The sequence below is a fragment of the Prionailurus bengalensis genome, chromosome B4 (assembly GCF_016509475.1).
Source record: "Prionailurus bengalensis isolate Pbe53 chromosome B4, Fcat_Pben_1.1_paternal_pri, whole genome shotgun sequence".
Taxonomy (NCBI): domain Eukaryota; kingdom Metazoa; phylum Chordata; class Mammalia; order Carnivora; family Felidae; genus Prionailurus; species Prionailurus bengalensis.
In genome coordinates, this window is record NC_057358.1 from 132440239 (window position 1) to 132454796 (window position 14558).

The 14558-nt window shown below is 57.7% G+C and overlaps 1 protein-coding gene across 1 annotated transcript in view; it reads right to left on the reverse strand.

The window, feature by feature from the left end:
- Positions 1 to 216: 216 nt before the first annotated feature.
- Positions 217 to 14558, reverse strand: part of NPTXR (neuronal pentraxin receptor) — a 28946-nt gene continuing 14604 nt past the window's right edge. The window contains exons 3-6 of the mRNA XM_043564303.1: positions 10054 to 10282; positions 7532 to 7779; positions 4820 to 4999; positions 217 to 4478 (exon numbers count right to left, since the gene is read on the reverse strand). Of these exons, the coding sequence (XP_043420238.1) occupies positions 4254 to 4478; positions 4820 to 4999; positions 7532 to 7779; positions 10054 to 10282 (882 nt within the window). The 3' untranslated portion in view covers positions 217 to 4253. The remainder of the gene's footprint in view (positions 4479 to 4819; positions 5000 to 7531; positions 7780 to 10053; positions 10283 to 14558) is intronic.

A 14558-nucleotide genomic window follows, 5' to 3' on the forward strand; every position in this document is an offset into this window, starting at 1 on the left:
AAGCCCAGTTATCAGAACTGGGACACTTTGCATGTGGGACTTACATCCTTCCTGCATAAATCCTGGGAAACGGGGTGTGTCTGCACCCGGGAGCTGGCAGGACTCTTCGTTTGAGAGGCAAAAGTGGGGTTGGGTGCGGCTGTGGGACATCAATGTACCACCTGCTCTGTCCCGCCCGGCACCCCAGGCTAGCTCACCCTTGGAAGAAGAGCCTCGGAGTAAACATTGTTTATTTTGAACATTCAAATTTACAAAAACAAAAAAGTAACAAAAACCCATGACATAGCTCATACACATACACACACACACACACACACACACACACACGTTGCATCTCATGTCACTTTATGTACAAAATTGGGCAAGGAGAAGGGGGCGGTGGGTGGGTCACCAGGAGGGTACAATAGTTTCACAGTGTCGGACAGCTGGACGCGCTCACTCACTGCTCAGCCTGGGCCCACACGAGCCCCTTCCCCACCCGGCAGGGGTGAGGTGGGATTTGGGGTGGCAGGCAGCTGTGACAGAGGGGAAGAGAACGATCCCATCTCTGGGAGGGGACCCCTTCTCCAGTCTGCTCAGGGCAAGGTGCTGGGAAATGTAGAGGAGCAGGGACCCAATTTGGGGGGGGGGGGGCGGGGGTAGGGGCCACTGCGTGGTGGGGAGTCAGAAAGCTGAGATCAGGTCTCCAAGGGTCCTGGCCGGGTGGCCCTGAGGGGCGCTCACCTTCCCTCATCTGTAAAACAAGCCGTGGGCCTCTTGAAGAATCCTTCCTGCCCAAAGCTGTGGTCCAAGGTCATGCACAATTATGGCAAGGTGATCGGCCCCCTTGGGATGTTGACTGGGGGTACAACGTGCCACAAAGGTGGGGAGATCTGGCAGATAAGAGCTGTGAAGCACCTGGCGCAGGGCTTGGCCCAAAGCAGGAGTTTGAGAAACATCATCTTCCCCCTTCCCTGCCTGGGACACTTGGGAGACTATCCAGCTTCCTCTTCCCTTTCATTTCTCCTGGAAACTCCAGCCAGGAGGGCTGAGGTGGCGGGCACACTTCAGAGGCACAGGTTCCCTGAAGGGGCTGAGACCCCTCCCATGGCCTCACCCAAGGGGACCCTGGCCCTGGGGCCAGCCCATCCCGGGCCTCTGCCTCCATCACAAACCCTGTGAGGGTAGTGAATGGGGTCAAGCATCTCTTCAGGCCAAAATCCACCCGGAGCAATGATGATAAATGTCACTCCCTACAGAGAGCAGGGGTGCCCGTGCCTTTGCAACCTGTTTGGTTTGAACGCTGGACTCCATCTTCTGCCAGCTGATTGACACTGGGCAAGTTACTTAACCTCTCTGTGCCCCAGTTCCCTCCCTTGTATAACGGGGCCCCAAACCGTTCCAACCTCATAACTGTGTTGGGAGGATAAATGAGATGATGCGAGGTGCTCAGCGCAGCACCTGACAAGGTTGTAAGGAACACGGGCCCCGGCACCGTCGTTAGCCACAGCAGCTCAGGGACGCAACCGAGCGACATTTCTAGCTCCTCCTTCCCTGTCTTCTCGGCTGTGCCCAGGAGCCGCTGAACAAGACCAAAACTGGAGTCCAAACGGCAGGCGTTGGGCAGAGGTGAAGAGCGGTCCATGGATGAAGGAGGGGTGGGGACACCAGGCTTGCATCTTCCTGGAATGGGAATAGTCACCCAGGCCACTCGCCGATGGCCCGGACTCACGGTCTGCACCTTGACGCCTCGGGTTTGTTCCTGTTCCCTCTGGAGGGCTGACCAGGGTGACTCAGCACAGGACCGAGGTCAGATGTCTCATTATGACCATGGCAAAGCATAAAGGACTTGGGAGGACGCCTCTGGGTGGGCTCAGCCATCAAACAAGTTCTGTCACTTTCCTCCTAAGACCCTTTCTTTCCCCCCAGGCCTCCACAAAAGCTGCTTCCTTAAAAACAATAACAGAAACCCAATAAGGCCCAGTGTCCCCGAAATCTGAGTTCTGAATTCCGCTGTCACCCCAGCAACAGCATATGTCATTAAGAGACGCTTGACCCAGCACTTGGGCTGATGTCATTGGCTGTTACCGGGGCAACCTAGGTCTCAGCAGTCTCTGGCAGAAGCGCACCATCGCTGCTTCTAGGGGGAGCTGGGCTGCAGGTGCCCAACGGTCTATCTGTGCTCTTGAAATGGAAACAAGGATCTGGGAGGTGGCGGCAACAAGTTTTGGAGAAGCCTCCACAGCAACGGCCCCACAGCCTACAGCTCATGCCTCAGGTTACGTGCTGGCGGGGAGCAGAGACGGGGAACAGAAAGCGGGACAAAAGGCACCTGTACCTGCTCGAGCCCGGTAGCCTGCAGCTGCCCAGACACCTGGTAGGTGACTGGCAGAAGGGACACCTGCCTTTTCAGCTTTCCATTCCTGCCAGAGTGCCTGGAGATCACACCTGTCCTCCCCGCTGCTTCCTGGCGGGGCCGGACGCCAAGATGTTTCTGTGCGTCATCAGGGAAGATGTTCGTGTTGGAAAGCATTCTGACCTCCCAAACGTCCATCCTCTCAGGCGAAGGCTGGACTCGAAGACACTCGTGGACAGGCGGAATGGCATAGGAGGGGAAGAGCCCTGAAGAGGGATTCAGAAGCCCTGGGTTCTAGTCCTGGCTCTGCCCCATTGGGCTCTGTGATCCTGTGCAAGTCATTTGACCTCTCTGAGCTCTTCCCCAGCTATACAAGCAAGAGGTCAGACTGGGTGGCTTTAACTCAGCTTTTACATCCTTCTACTCTCTTGGGGGAATCGGTGAGGACTCAGGGTGAGACACTCTCAAACAGGCAAGGGTGCCAGGCTGGCGGGGCGGCGGGGGGGGGGGGGGGCGGCGTTGGAATCCAGAAAAGCTGTTTTTTACAATCTGTGCATGAAGTTGGTCTGCCTAGTCCCTTGCCCTGGCCCCTGACTCTCTGGAGCCAGCTGCTGACCCTGACCCATGCCCAGCCCATGATCCCATCTGCTGCCAACTCTCAGAATCTACCCCTGCTACGTCCCCTGGTTGCTAGGCAGCTTCAGGCTGGCCCCACCCTGTCCATGTGGAATCATAGACAATCTCACGTTTGATCTGGAGAGCTCTCAGCAATGACCACAGCAAGGGCCTCAGCTCACAAATGAGGAAGATGAGCCCAGAGAGAGCAGGGACTTACAGAAGGCCACACAGCAGGTTAGCAGCGGGGCTGGCTAGGAACCATGGGTTCCTCCTTCTCATCCAGCGCTCTGCACACCACTCCACCCTTCTCCCCTCTTTGCCTGCTCAGTTCCTCCCTGCCTTCCTTCCCCCAGAGGCTGCAGGGCCATGCAGAAGGGCTAGGTAATGCGACTCTGCCATAGCCTGGGTCCCAGGGCGCAGTGCCTCTGCCTCAAGCTGCTCCTAGGCCAGGCTGAAGTGGCCCAGGTCCTGTCCTGGGCACGGAGGAGGAGAGGGGACCTGCCACTTAGCACACATGTGGGCGAGCACAAGGGGTGACTATGGCCTTTTGGCCTCCTAGGGTCTTGATCCCTCAGGCTGGAGCCGGGAAGGGAATGTCCTGGAAATTGAGGGGGGGGGGGTGGGCCAGGCATGGAACCAACATTCAAACCACTGCACACAAAGAAACAAGGAAAGAGGAAGAAGAGAGGGTGCGGGAGGCTCCATCAAGATCCCATTGCCCCTTCAGGGGCAACTGGTGGGAAGATGGAGGAGGGGTGAGTCTGAGTCTCCTATGTCTCTGTCATGCCCTTCTAGGCTGAGGGGACAGCTCTAGAGCTTGTTGTGGCCCTGAAGGGGATGGGGCCAGGCCTGTTGCATGGGGGACAGGAGCACTGAGATAGCAGGCCCTTCCCGCCACCGCCCCCCCCCCCCAACCCGGTGGGATGTGCTGTTGAGATCAGCGGAATCAGACATGGCTGATGGGCCAGGGTGGGTGGGGGTAAGAGACAGCTCTAGTCTAATGCCAAGAGAGCAGACAGAGCTGTGGGCACTGTTACCACCCTCCACCAGGTCCTGGACTCACCCCAGGCTTGACCTGTTGGCTTGAGCTGCTTGTCCCCGTCCAAGTGGGGGTAGGGGACAGCCATAGCAGGGCAGGGCATTCTGGAGGTGTAGGTATAGGTGGGGGAAACAGGAGGCACGGCCAGGAGCAGGGCAGGAGGGGGGGCAGTGTGTGGGTAGGCTGAGGAGGGAATGTGTGCCCCCAAAATAAGGTCCCCAAAATGGCAGGCAAGGGAGGGACCCTGGATGAGGTGGCCCCTCATGCCTTGGCCCTCCCCTTGCAGACATCAAAGGTAGCCTTTTTTGCACCCCCGAAGGCCTCCACCAGCTTGTCTTCCCAGGGAAGGACGTTGCCCAGCAGTGGCCCGGTACAGTTGGCAATGCCCAGGACCTGGGCAGGTGTCAGGGCGTGGTCCCACAGGTTAAACTGGGCGATGTCACCCACGAAGGCCTGAGTGGCGTCAAACCGGCCACCCAGGGCATCCTGGGCCAAGAGAGGAGCAGAGAAAGGAGAGAGACATGGAGTGAGGCAGGGGGAAAGACAGGCAGGCTGACTCAATCAGGGCCCAGGTCCTGCTGAAGCCCCATCCCCAAAGTTCTAGCCCCGTCCCCAAGTTCCAGGCCTGTCCCCAAGGTTCCAGCCCCTTGGGCAGGTCTCTAGTCTCTCTGGGTCTCAGTTTGCCCACCTGCAGAATGGCTGGGTCAGACTGAGTGATCACTGCTGTGCTCTTAGGGTCCCTCTACCTAACCCCTCCTTCTCAGGGGCCCTGGGTGAGTGAGCTATCTTACTTAGGCCTCATGCCCCCATAGCACCCTGGGCCTTACCTGCTCCTGGCCCAGGATGAGGATTCCATGTGGCTTGATGGGGTGCCAGGCAGCCAGGTTCTCACCGGAGCCCTGCAGCTCCCCATCCTGGTAGGCAGACCACAGGCCGTCCCTCGTCGTCCAGGAGATGCAGATGTGGTGCCAGCCATTGTCCTTCAGGCTCAGAGGCAGCTGGGCCACCTGGACATAGGTCCCGCGACCCCGGGTCAGAGGTGCCACAGTCCCAAGGCTGGACCAGTGAGGAGGCGGGGGGACCAGGAGACCCGTGTTCTTCTCTCCAGGGACTGGCCCAAGGCTTGACCCTCCCGCTCCTCCCAGCCCAGCATCTTTCGGACCCCTTTTTCTTCTTTCCCCACAACTCAACCAGGCAGCTTCTGCCAGATCACAAGGGACTCTTTGGTACTGGTTTTCAGGTGTTTCCAGCTAGTTTATTCACCCTCTTACAGGGTGCAGGGCGGGAGCCACATCTCACCATCTCTGAACACCTCACACAGTGCCTGGCACGCAGCTGGGCTCACACTGGCAGTGGCGGAATGAGCCTTGGACTCTGAGGCTGGGCACTGGCACCCAACCCTGGCTCTCCCAACCAACCTCCCGTGGGACCTTGGGGAGGCTGCTCTTTCCTCCCTGGGCCTCAGGTCTTCATCTGTGAAGTAAGGAGGTCAGGCAAAGGGTGGCAAATGTGTGGCCAGCTCTGGCTCCTCCACCCAAGGCAGACGTGGCTAATCAATTACGAACCTAGGCTCAGCCTCGGGATCTTTCCTACCACGGGGCTCTGGGAAAGCCGCTGGTGATTGATTCAAATTGGCCCGTGAGATGAAAGGTACTTGCTGCCTGTGGATTTGGGACTCCCGAGGGCCTCTTTCATCACCTAGTTCTGAGATCACACTTGAATACAACACTATCTGAGGCCTGCTTGGGGCCAGGCCTTGTTCTGGACACTGGGGATATGGATCCGGTCTCAGCTATAAATGAGTCTGAGTCTGCACGGGAGGGAAGAGCTTCAGGGCAACATTACAAGACAAAAGACCAGGGGCCATGTGGGAGGTACAGAGGCTGTGAAGGCCCATAGGAAGAGGCAGGTGTGGGAACAGCAGATACGGTATTCGAACACATCTGGAAGGACAATGCATCTGACCATCCCAGCAAGTTGGGGGCACAGTGGCAGCAAAGGCTAAGAGGCTGGAATCAAAGGAGACCGGAGTAATCCCTGAAGTTGACCCTCAAAAGGACTCTTGAAGTTCCTGGAATAGCGCTGTTCACTGCCCTGTCCAGGGTGCTGAATCCTTTCCACGGAGACCTGAGTGCTGAGCTTGCGCAGGGCCAAGGATGGCAGCCAGGGGGTGTACGAAGGGGACGTGGCAGCAGGATCTAGATGTTGTCCAGCTACCCTAGGCTTCTTAAGACCTACTGGGCTACAAGAGAAACTCCTGTCCCCTGGGCCCATCTCCTTCTTCTTCATCCTCCTCCAGGACACCCATGAAAGACACCTCCTGCTGAGCTGGGTTCTGATGGGTGACAACCACTCCTAGCAGATCTATAGGCTGTGGGCTGGTCACGAGTGGGTGTGGTAGGTGGTGCCTACATTTCCAGGGGGGTCTTAAAAGACCACCATGGCTGCAAATCCCAAAGCAATATGGCAGGCGAAGGAGGATATTTGAGGGGAATGAGGGTGATAAGACACTCCCTCTTCTGCTCAATCACCGTGCCCCTGCCACACCACTCCCCCATGTCCTTGTCCTGCCCTGCAGATAGGCGCAGGGAGGGCTGTGGGGCTGGGGGGTCCAGGCATGGGGCAGATGGGTGGCCCAAGCACAGAACGGTGGAGGGGTTCACGGGGGGTTTCTGCAGCCCCAAACCGTGAATCACATCAGCACCCCTTCACCAGCTGTGTGGGCCTGTGTGCATTCTTTGCCCTCTCTGAGCCTCAGCTTCTCCATGTGCAAAATGGTAGTGATAAGGGTGCCTACCTCCCAGTGCTGTTGGGAGGGTCAAGGGTGATAATGTGAGTAAAGTGCTTATGAGCACTGGGCCTGGAATAATAACAGCTTACGTGGCTCAAAGCTCGTTAAATGCGAGGCTTGCTCACACCCCTTTACATGTATGTAAGCCACTCATTTCTCACCACAACCCCACGGTAGAGACTACTGCCAGTCCTCCTTGGCGGATGAGGAAACTGAGGCACGGGGCGTGTGAGTGACCAGTCTAATGTCACACAGAGGGTAAGCAGCAGAACCAGAATTCAAATCCGGCGTTCAGGCCTGACCATGGCCCATTCTACTCTCCCTATGAGGAGGGCGGCAGAGGGGGAGCTGCAGAGGAGGACGGGGGCAAGGACTCCACCAGCGCTCCCTCCCCAAGTAGGTCCTTGGGCCTCATTGGCTTCTCTCTCTGCCCATGAGAGAGACAGCGCCCTGGGACAGACATCTGTAGCCATGTTCCTACAGCTGGGTCACTGGGGAAGCCCCACAGGTCTCCTCTGTAAATGGACATGCCATCACTTACAGCTCTCGGATCCAGGCCCCTCTGCAGCCAGCCCCAGGTCTGGCTTGTCCTTGTACTCCTAGAACCCAGCCCGGCACACAGTAGGCATCTCATATGTGCTGAAGCTGCTGAGCAGGAGAACTGAAAGGGACCCAGCACAGTGCAGGTGCTCCTGGAAGGGTCACCCCGCCCCCCACTTTCCTCCCATTCTGCCCAGCCTCCACTCACCTTGTCGTTGATCAGCAGTTCCATGGGGTCGTGGCCCGCCTCCAGCAGCACAATCTCATTGGCCTGCCCGGGCACGGAGTAGGAGAAGGGTGTGCCCTGGCCATTGCCACCCGACCTGGACCGCAGCCACATGCAGACGGTGAAGGCGTAGAGCTCAGGCAGCGCCTTCCGCACGCGGGCGTACATGTAGTTGTTGCGGATGGGGATGCTGATCTTGAAGGCATCTGGGGGGCTGTAGGCTGAGGACCCTGAGGGGGGTGGGCAAGGTGGTCATGGTGGGGATCAGTGGCCACTGATGGGGATGGGCAGCGCGGACTATAGAATGAGGGCTACTAGTCCCTGGGCATCTGCCATGTACCGGATGCATTTGCAGCCTTTTCTACCCTGCCATTGTGTTGACGGGGGTGGTTAAGGTCCAAGGGCTCTGGACCTGAGACGTCCTGAGTTCAAATCTGGGCTCCACACTTCCCAGCCACATGACCTTCCACGGTTCAACTTCACCTCTCTCGGCCCTAGTTTGCTCAGTAAGATGGCATAAATAACATTTCCTCCCTCTCAGGCTTGTGTGAGGGTTGAGTGGGACAAACTATGTAAAGGGCCTGGCCCAGAGTAAATGCTCGACAAATGTTAACTATTCCAATGATCATTGTTTGGACTTCTTTGCCTATTGTTTACTTTTTTAAATATTTATTTTAGAGAGAGAGGGAGTGAGCATGAGCAGGGGAGGAGCAGAGAGAGAGAGGGAGACAGAGAATCCAAAGCAGGCTCTGTGCCGTCGGCACAGAGCCCAATGCGAGGCTTGAACTCACAGACTGTGAGATCGGGACTTGAGCCAAAGTTGGACGCTTAACCAACTGAGCCACACAGGTGCCCCTCTTTGCCTGTTTATTTAACAAGCACTCTACAGTGCCTTCTGCATGGCAGGCACTGTCCTAAGAGCCTTTACATACATGACCTCCTTCATTCTTATGACAGCCCTATGAGGTGGACACTGTTATAATCCTCAGTTTACAGATGAGGCAACCTTGGCACAGAGGGATTAGGTGATCTTCTCAAGGCCACACAGCTACTAAGTGGCAAAGCTGGGATCTGAACAGGATCATCCTGGGATTCCTTGATATCCAGGGCGGCACAGAGTTTCAGGGATTCTATGCCTTAAGTATTAGAGGGCTTTCTGCAGGGGCAGACTGGGGAGTCGCCATCTCTATGGGCAGGGGGGTGACACCCACCACACCCACCTCTGGGATAGGAGTTCCCCTCCTCCAGCTGGTTGTTGAGGGCTGGGGTTAGGGGGTTAGGGCTGGGAATGGTGGACCCAGGTTCCCAGGTTCGGTTGGGGCTTGGGGTAAAGGCTGATGTGATGATGCATCATGGTAAGAGAGGAAGGGGTTCGGTGACGGTCCCTTGAAGCCTGTTTCATAGATGAGGAAGTCGAGTCCCAAGAAGGGACTTGCCCACAGGCATACAGACATCTAGCCTAGTTGCCTCCCTCTTCTCTGCCCGACAGCCGCTGGAGGGGGCATTTCCCCCAATCCCTTAGAAGATGCAGTATAGGGGGGCCAGTGGCAGGACTGAGGAGGGATGAGTTTGCCTTTCTTGTCTCTGTGCTCCAGCCGGAAACCCACCAGGCCAAGCCTTGCCTTCAGCTGTGCCCCTGCTATGGCCCCTCCACTCCACAACTGACTCTACCTCTGCCTGCAAGGACTAGCTTGAGGCTCACCTCCTTCAGCCTCTTGGATTTCCTTCTCGGAAACTTCTGTCCCCATCTAAGCTAGTCCCAGATAATTACTCAGGATCCCCCCTAACTTGTCTGTAAGCCTCTTACAGGATGCTCCTCCCAAGGTTTCAAAGATGAAAGTTCCCTGAGACCTCCTGAGTCCTAAATCCCCGTATTTCAGATGAGAAAAACGAGGCCTGAGGAAAGGAAGCAAAATTCAAAAGTCTCAGCGCAAGCCAGTGACAGCTGTGGAGCCCGGAGCCAGGTCCCCTTGATGCTCATACCCATGGACTACCCATTACCCTGACCCCTGGAAGCGCCAGGCCCAGGTGTTTAACAAGTGACAAAATCTGGATTCACTGAAGGTGCTATTTTGTGGGGTGGCTAAATGCACGGACTTTGGCAGGAGACCCACTTTGAGGTTCAGATCCACCATTCACTGGCTGTGTGACGTTGGACAAGTCACTTGACCTCTCTGAGCCTCGGTTTCCTTTTCTGCGAAATGGGGATAATAACACACCATCCCTGTGTGGTTTGTGAAGGTTAACCCAGCTGACGTGTCACGTACTTAGCCCACTCCCAGAACGTAAGTGCCAGAAAACGCTAACCGTTAAAAATAATAATCCTGATGATACTCCCCAATTATTCTCACCCTCTTGGGTTCTGCAGCCTCCTCCCCCGCCATCCCACCTAGCTTTAGCCTCTGGAGAGCATAAAAACGTTTTCGAGTGAATCTGCCACTTTGAGGACCCATCTGAGAACCAAGGCCTCGCCTGCTATGCCCTCTGCGGGGCCCAGGACCCACCGTGCTCCAGTTCGGCTACGCGGTCCTGTAGCGCATCCAGCTCCTTCTCCACTTCCTGCCGCTGCCGGTGGCTGCTGTGACTCAAAGCCATGCGCTCCTTCTCCAGGGTCAGCACCTTGGCCAGCAGCTGGCCCTCCAGTTCATCCATCTTGGAGTGCAGGGCGGTGGGCACCGCGGGCGCAGGGGCTGGGGCGGCTGAGAAGTTCACACGGGCCGGGAGCTCCTGCTGCTTACGGGGCAGAAAAAAAAGGGGGGCATGTGAGGTCACTTGCAGGGAGGAAGGAAAGAGACACGGGGCTCAGAGATGCCTACCACCCACCCCTGGTGATTGACCCCAGGTGAGCCTCAGCATCTCCATATGCAAAGTGATGGTGAGCTGACCTCAAGAACATGTCAGCCTATGGTGGGGTCGGGGGCCGGCAGTGGAGAGCTCTGAAAGCTCCCCTGGGTGGGTCTGATGTTGCCATCGGGGCTGAGAGCCACTGCTGAGCCCTTCTTAACTGAAAGACTGGACACTGATGGGTCTTTAAAGGAATGGATAGTCTTCACTCATTCACTTGGCAAGCTTCTCTAAGACGGTGAGAGGCTCTGCGTGGGCACTGGGCAGATAGATGCAGGGGCACAAACCAGGGGCTTCTGGAATAGAGCTGCAATGGTGCGCCCATTCCAGAGTAGCATGTGGTTCAAGTCACAGGCTCCGGAGTCGGACAACCCGGGGCCCAAATCCAGCTCAAGAACCAATCTGCTGTGTGACCCTAGGCAAATGCCTCCACCTCTCTGAACCCCTGTTTCCTCACAAGCAACAGGGGACAAGCGTATGTATTTAGAAGGGTTGGGGGACGATTGGGCAGTTAACGCCAATGAACAGAGCCTGGTTATTGCAATTACTGTCTAGGGCAGAGTGTTCTAAGCTGGTCTCTGACACCCTCATCCTGCCTGGGGTGAGGACGAAGTGTTTAGAGTCCCCTTTTTCCTGTCTTAAGACCCCCAGGGGGCAGGAGAATTGGGACAGGAGCCAGCGGGGGGGGGGGGGGCTCTCCTCCCCCTCTCCTGCTGGAGGAAGCCCCTTCTGGGGTGGAAGAAGGCAGGCAAGGCCACACGTCCAGACTCTGGGAGGGGGTAGTCTCTGGCAGGCAACGGGAGCATCAGTAGAAAATTAATAATTCAGTGAGCTTCTAGGAGCCAAATTAGACCTTCTCTGTCCCCTTGGCTTCCTCCACATCCCCAGAGGCCCAGGCCGTTCCCGCTCAGTCAGCCCCGGGCCTTGTCCGCAGGCTTAGCCCCAGACCCGAGCTCACTGAGTTCTCACGAATCTGTAAGTGAGCGAGTAAACGGTGAGCGCCTACCGCGGGCAGGGCACGGGGTGCTGGAGAGACAGCTGAGGGTCAAGTGGACAACCAAGGTGCCCTGTGCCTCGCAGGGACGGCCCCTCGGCTTGGGGCAAGCAGCCCTCCCTGGCCCCCACTGGCCCAGCCCACTTGCTGGGTGAGACTGGGTGGATCCCTTCGCCTCTCTGAGCCTTGTTTTCTGGCCGTGTGATGAGGGGGTAAACGTGTCCCCCGCCTCAAAGCGCTGGGGGTGGGGGAGGGCGGTGCCTGAGAGAAGCTGCCAGGACCTTACGCTGAGGAGCTGGGGGAGGGGGACTGACGCGTGGTTCTGTCACTCCGCCTTGAGAATGGGAGCAGGTGGGCTAACTTCTCTGGGGTCATTTTCCCTCATTTATAAAATAAGGGCTTGGAATGCCCAGCTTGCAGAGCTGTGGTCAGGATTAAATGACGGTGGGCAGGAGAAGGGTCCAGACCAAGCCACCTTTATCCCCCACCACGTCCCACATAAGAGGGCACAGCCATCCATCCGTCCGTCCTCTGTGTAGCCGCTTGCTTGGCCGGCCGGGCTGGGCTGGGCTGCAGGCCGAGGGAGGTGGGCGGGCGAGGGATGAGCAGCTCCAGCGCACCTGACCCCACCCGTTACACGAACCTCCCATGTCCTATCTGGAGGGCTCCTGCTGACTCCCTGGGTGCCTACGAATCCTGACTCTGGGTGACTAAAAACGAAGCCTCAGTTTCCCCTTCTGTAAAATGGAGACGATCAGCCCCAGGACAGACGTAATGATGGCAGAGAGCAGTAACAGGCCCTCGTGGACTATGAGAGCAGAATGCAAACTGTGAGCCTTGGATATGTCGGCCAACGAAGAGCTCACTACCTCCAGAAGCCTCCCTGGACCAATGCCGGCGGGGGGGGGGGGGGGCTCTGGCTGGGTGTTCTGGGCTCCGGCACCCTCTATCCTCAGTTTCCCTCTTTTGACAGTGCCAAGCTTGGCACGAAGGGCACACATCTGAGTGAGACCGCGTGCCAGGCCCATCCTTGGCACTGCACGCGTATTTACTCCTCAGTCCTCACAGCCGCCCTTTTTGGTTGGTACTCTTACTGTCCCCATTTCACCGATGGGGGAACTGAGGCAGAGGTCCTTCTGAATTTTCTACAGCAGCGGGGCCGGGCAAAGCCGATACCTCTGGCGCTCTCTAGCAAAGCGTCCTCCTCCCGCGGAGGGAGAAGGGGCCTGGCAGGAAGGAACAGGACGTCTAGTGCTATTTACACAGACGCTGCGGTGAGCGGGCGTGCAAGCTGTTCTTTTGTCGGAGCCACCAGCTCCGCCGCCGGCAGGAAGGCCAGGGAGGAGGTGGGCTCTCCAGATCGTGTGCGGCCCCCTCCCCACGCCAGTGTCTGAATCAGAAGAACACGACTCCCCCCCACTTTCCCCATCTGCTGCGGGCTCAGGCTGTGCCGCGTGGGCTCCCGGCTGATGCCAATCGGGCCCCTGGCCCAGGGTGGGGGGGAGGGATGATGATGCCATCACCCCCCACTCAGGTCCCGAAGAGGCAGGAAAAGGGGGGCTCCGAGCCCACAGGCTGTTGCGCTGGGAGTCTGCGTGGGGTTCGGTGTAAGCGCACAGGCGCTGAGCCAGCGCCGGGGTCCCGGTCCAGCTCAGCGCTAACGGGCTGGGCTCATTAGCGCTCGGCAGGGAGGAGGCGGGCAGAGGAGTTGTCCTCGCCGCCGTCACTGCTGTCACTACCGCGTGCCAGGTCCCGCACCAGGGAAGCACCGCGCGAACACTTCACAGCCCTCTCGGCGATCTGGGGAGGTGAGGAGGCCCACTCTACAGATGGAGGAACTGAGACAGTGAGGTGCAAGAACCCCAGCCCAGGCCCTTCTGATTCCAGAAGCTGTTCCCATTCTTCCCTCGCAGTGTGGGTCTCGGGCTGCCAAGTGGGCACGATGCCGGCCGCCCTGCCTGCCAGGGGGGCCAGCGGAAGTGGTTCTAGTGGCCACGAAAAGGCTGGGAGGGTCTGGCAGGCTATGTGAGACCGTGGCCGGGGGGGGGGGGGAGGGGGGGCGGCAGCCTCACAGAGGGGGCCCGGATGGGAGGGACCTGCCCAGGCCGGGTGGCCCTGAGGCTGGGAGGATGCAGAGAAGACCCCAGCCGCCTTGTCCCCACGTGGGGTCTGTCCCTTTCCTGTGGGGAGCAGAGGGAGGGTGCTGGACCTCAGTGCACAGCTCACCCCCCACCCCCCCACCCCCCCGCCCCCCGCCCCCCGGACCACGCAGGGCCCAGCTCCAGGGGCAGCCCGGGCGGGTGGAAAAGAACCAGCTTCACTCACCTCCCCACCTGACCACCCCCAAGTCTCGTGTGACTCTGCTGGGCTCAGCTCGGTTCCACCAGCCCGGTGACCTTATGTACAGCTGCTGTGCCTCAGTTTTCCCAGCCGAAAGGGGACAGCAATAATACCTCCTAGCACATTCGTGATAATTGAGTTACATAATGCCCTTAGGGTAGAGCTGGCCTACGAAGGGCTCTGCAAGTGTGGATGATATTATTATTACTACTTGATTATCTCTTGAAGGGACCCACCCTGCTCCAACTCCGACCATAAATCTGTTTGTTTAACCATTACAGCGAGAGAAGCAGCAAGTCTCAGAAAACAGCTACATACCGTTTATACAAAGTTGCAAAGATTCGAAACCGGATCATGGACTTGTAAAAGCAGGAAGAAACACAGGGGCGAGAAGGATACAAGTTCGGGACAGAGGTGACCCTCTCTCGGGGGTGGGCGGTCTGGGGCTGGGAGTTGGGAGGCTCTCAGGGGCGTGAGCTGGCTGTAAATGTTTTGGTTCTTCTTGAGCCTGGATCCCTGCCTGGACGGTGTTCTTCACACCTGCGTGTAGGTCTCAGATACTCTGCATTGATTTTCTTTCAAACAAAAACAAAAAAGAAAGCAGGAAAGGGGCGCCTGGGTGGCTCGGTCGGTTAAATGCCCAACTCTTGGTTTCAGTTCAGGTCATGATCTCACAGTTCGTGGGTTTGAGCCCCACGTCCGGCTCCACGCTGATGGTGTGGGGCCTACTTGGGATTCTCTCTCTCCCTCTCTCTCTCTGCACCTCCCCTGCTCGCTCGCTCTCTCTCTCTCAAGAAAAAAAAAAAAAAAAAAAAAAAAACAGGCAAAAGT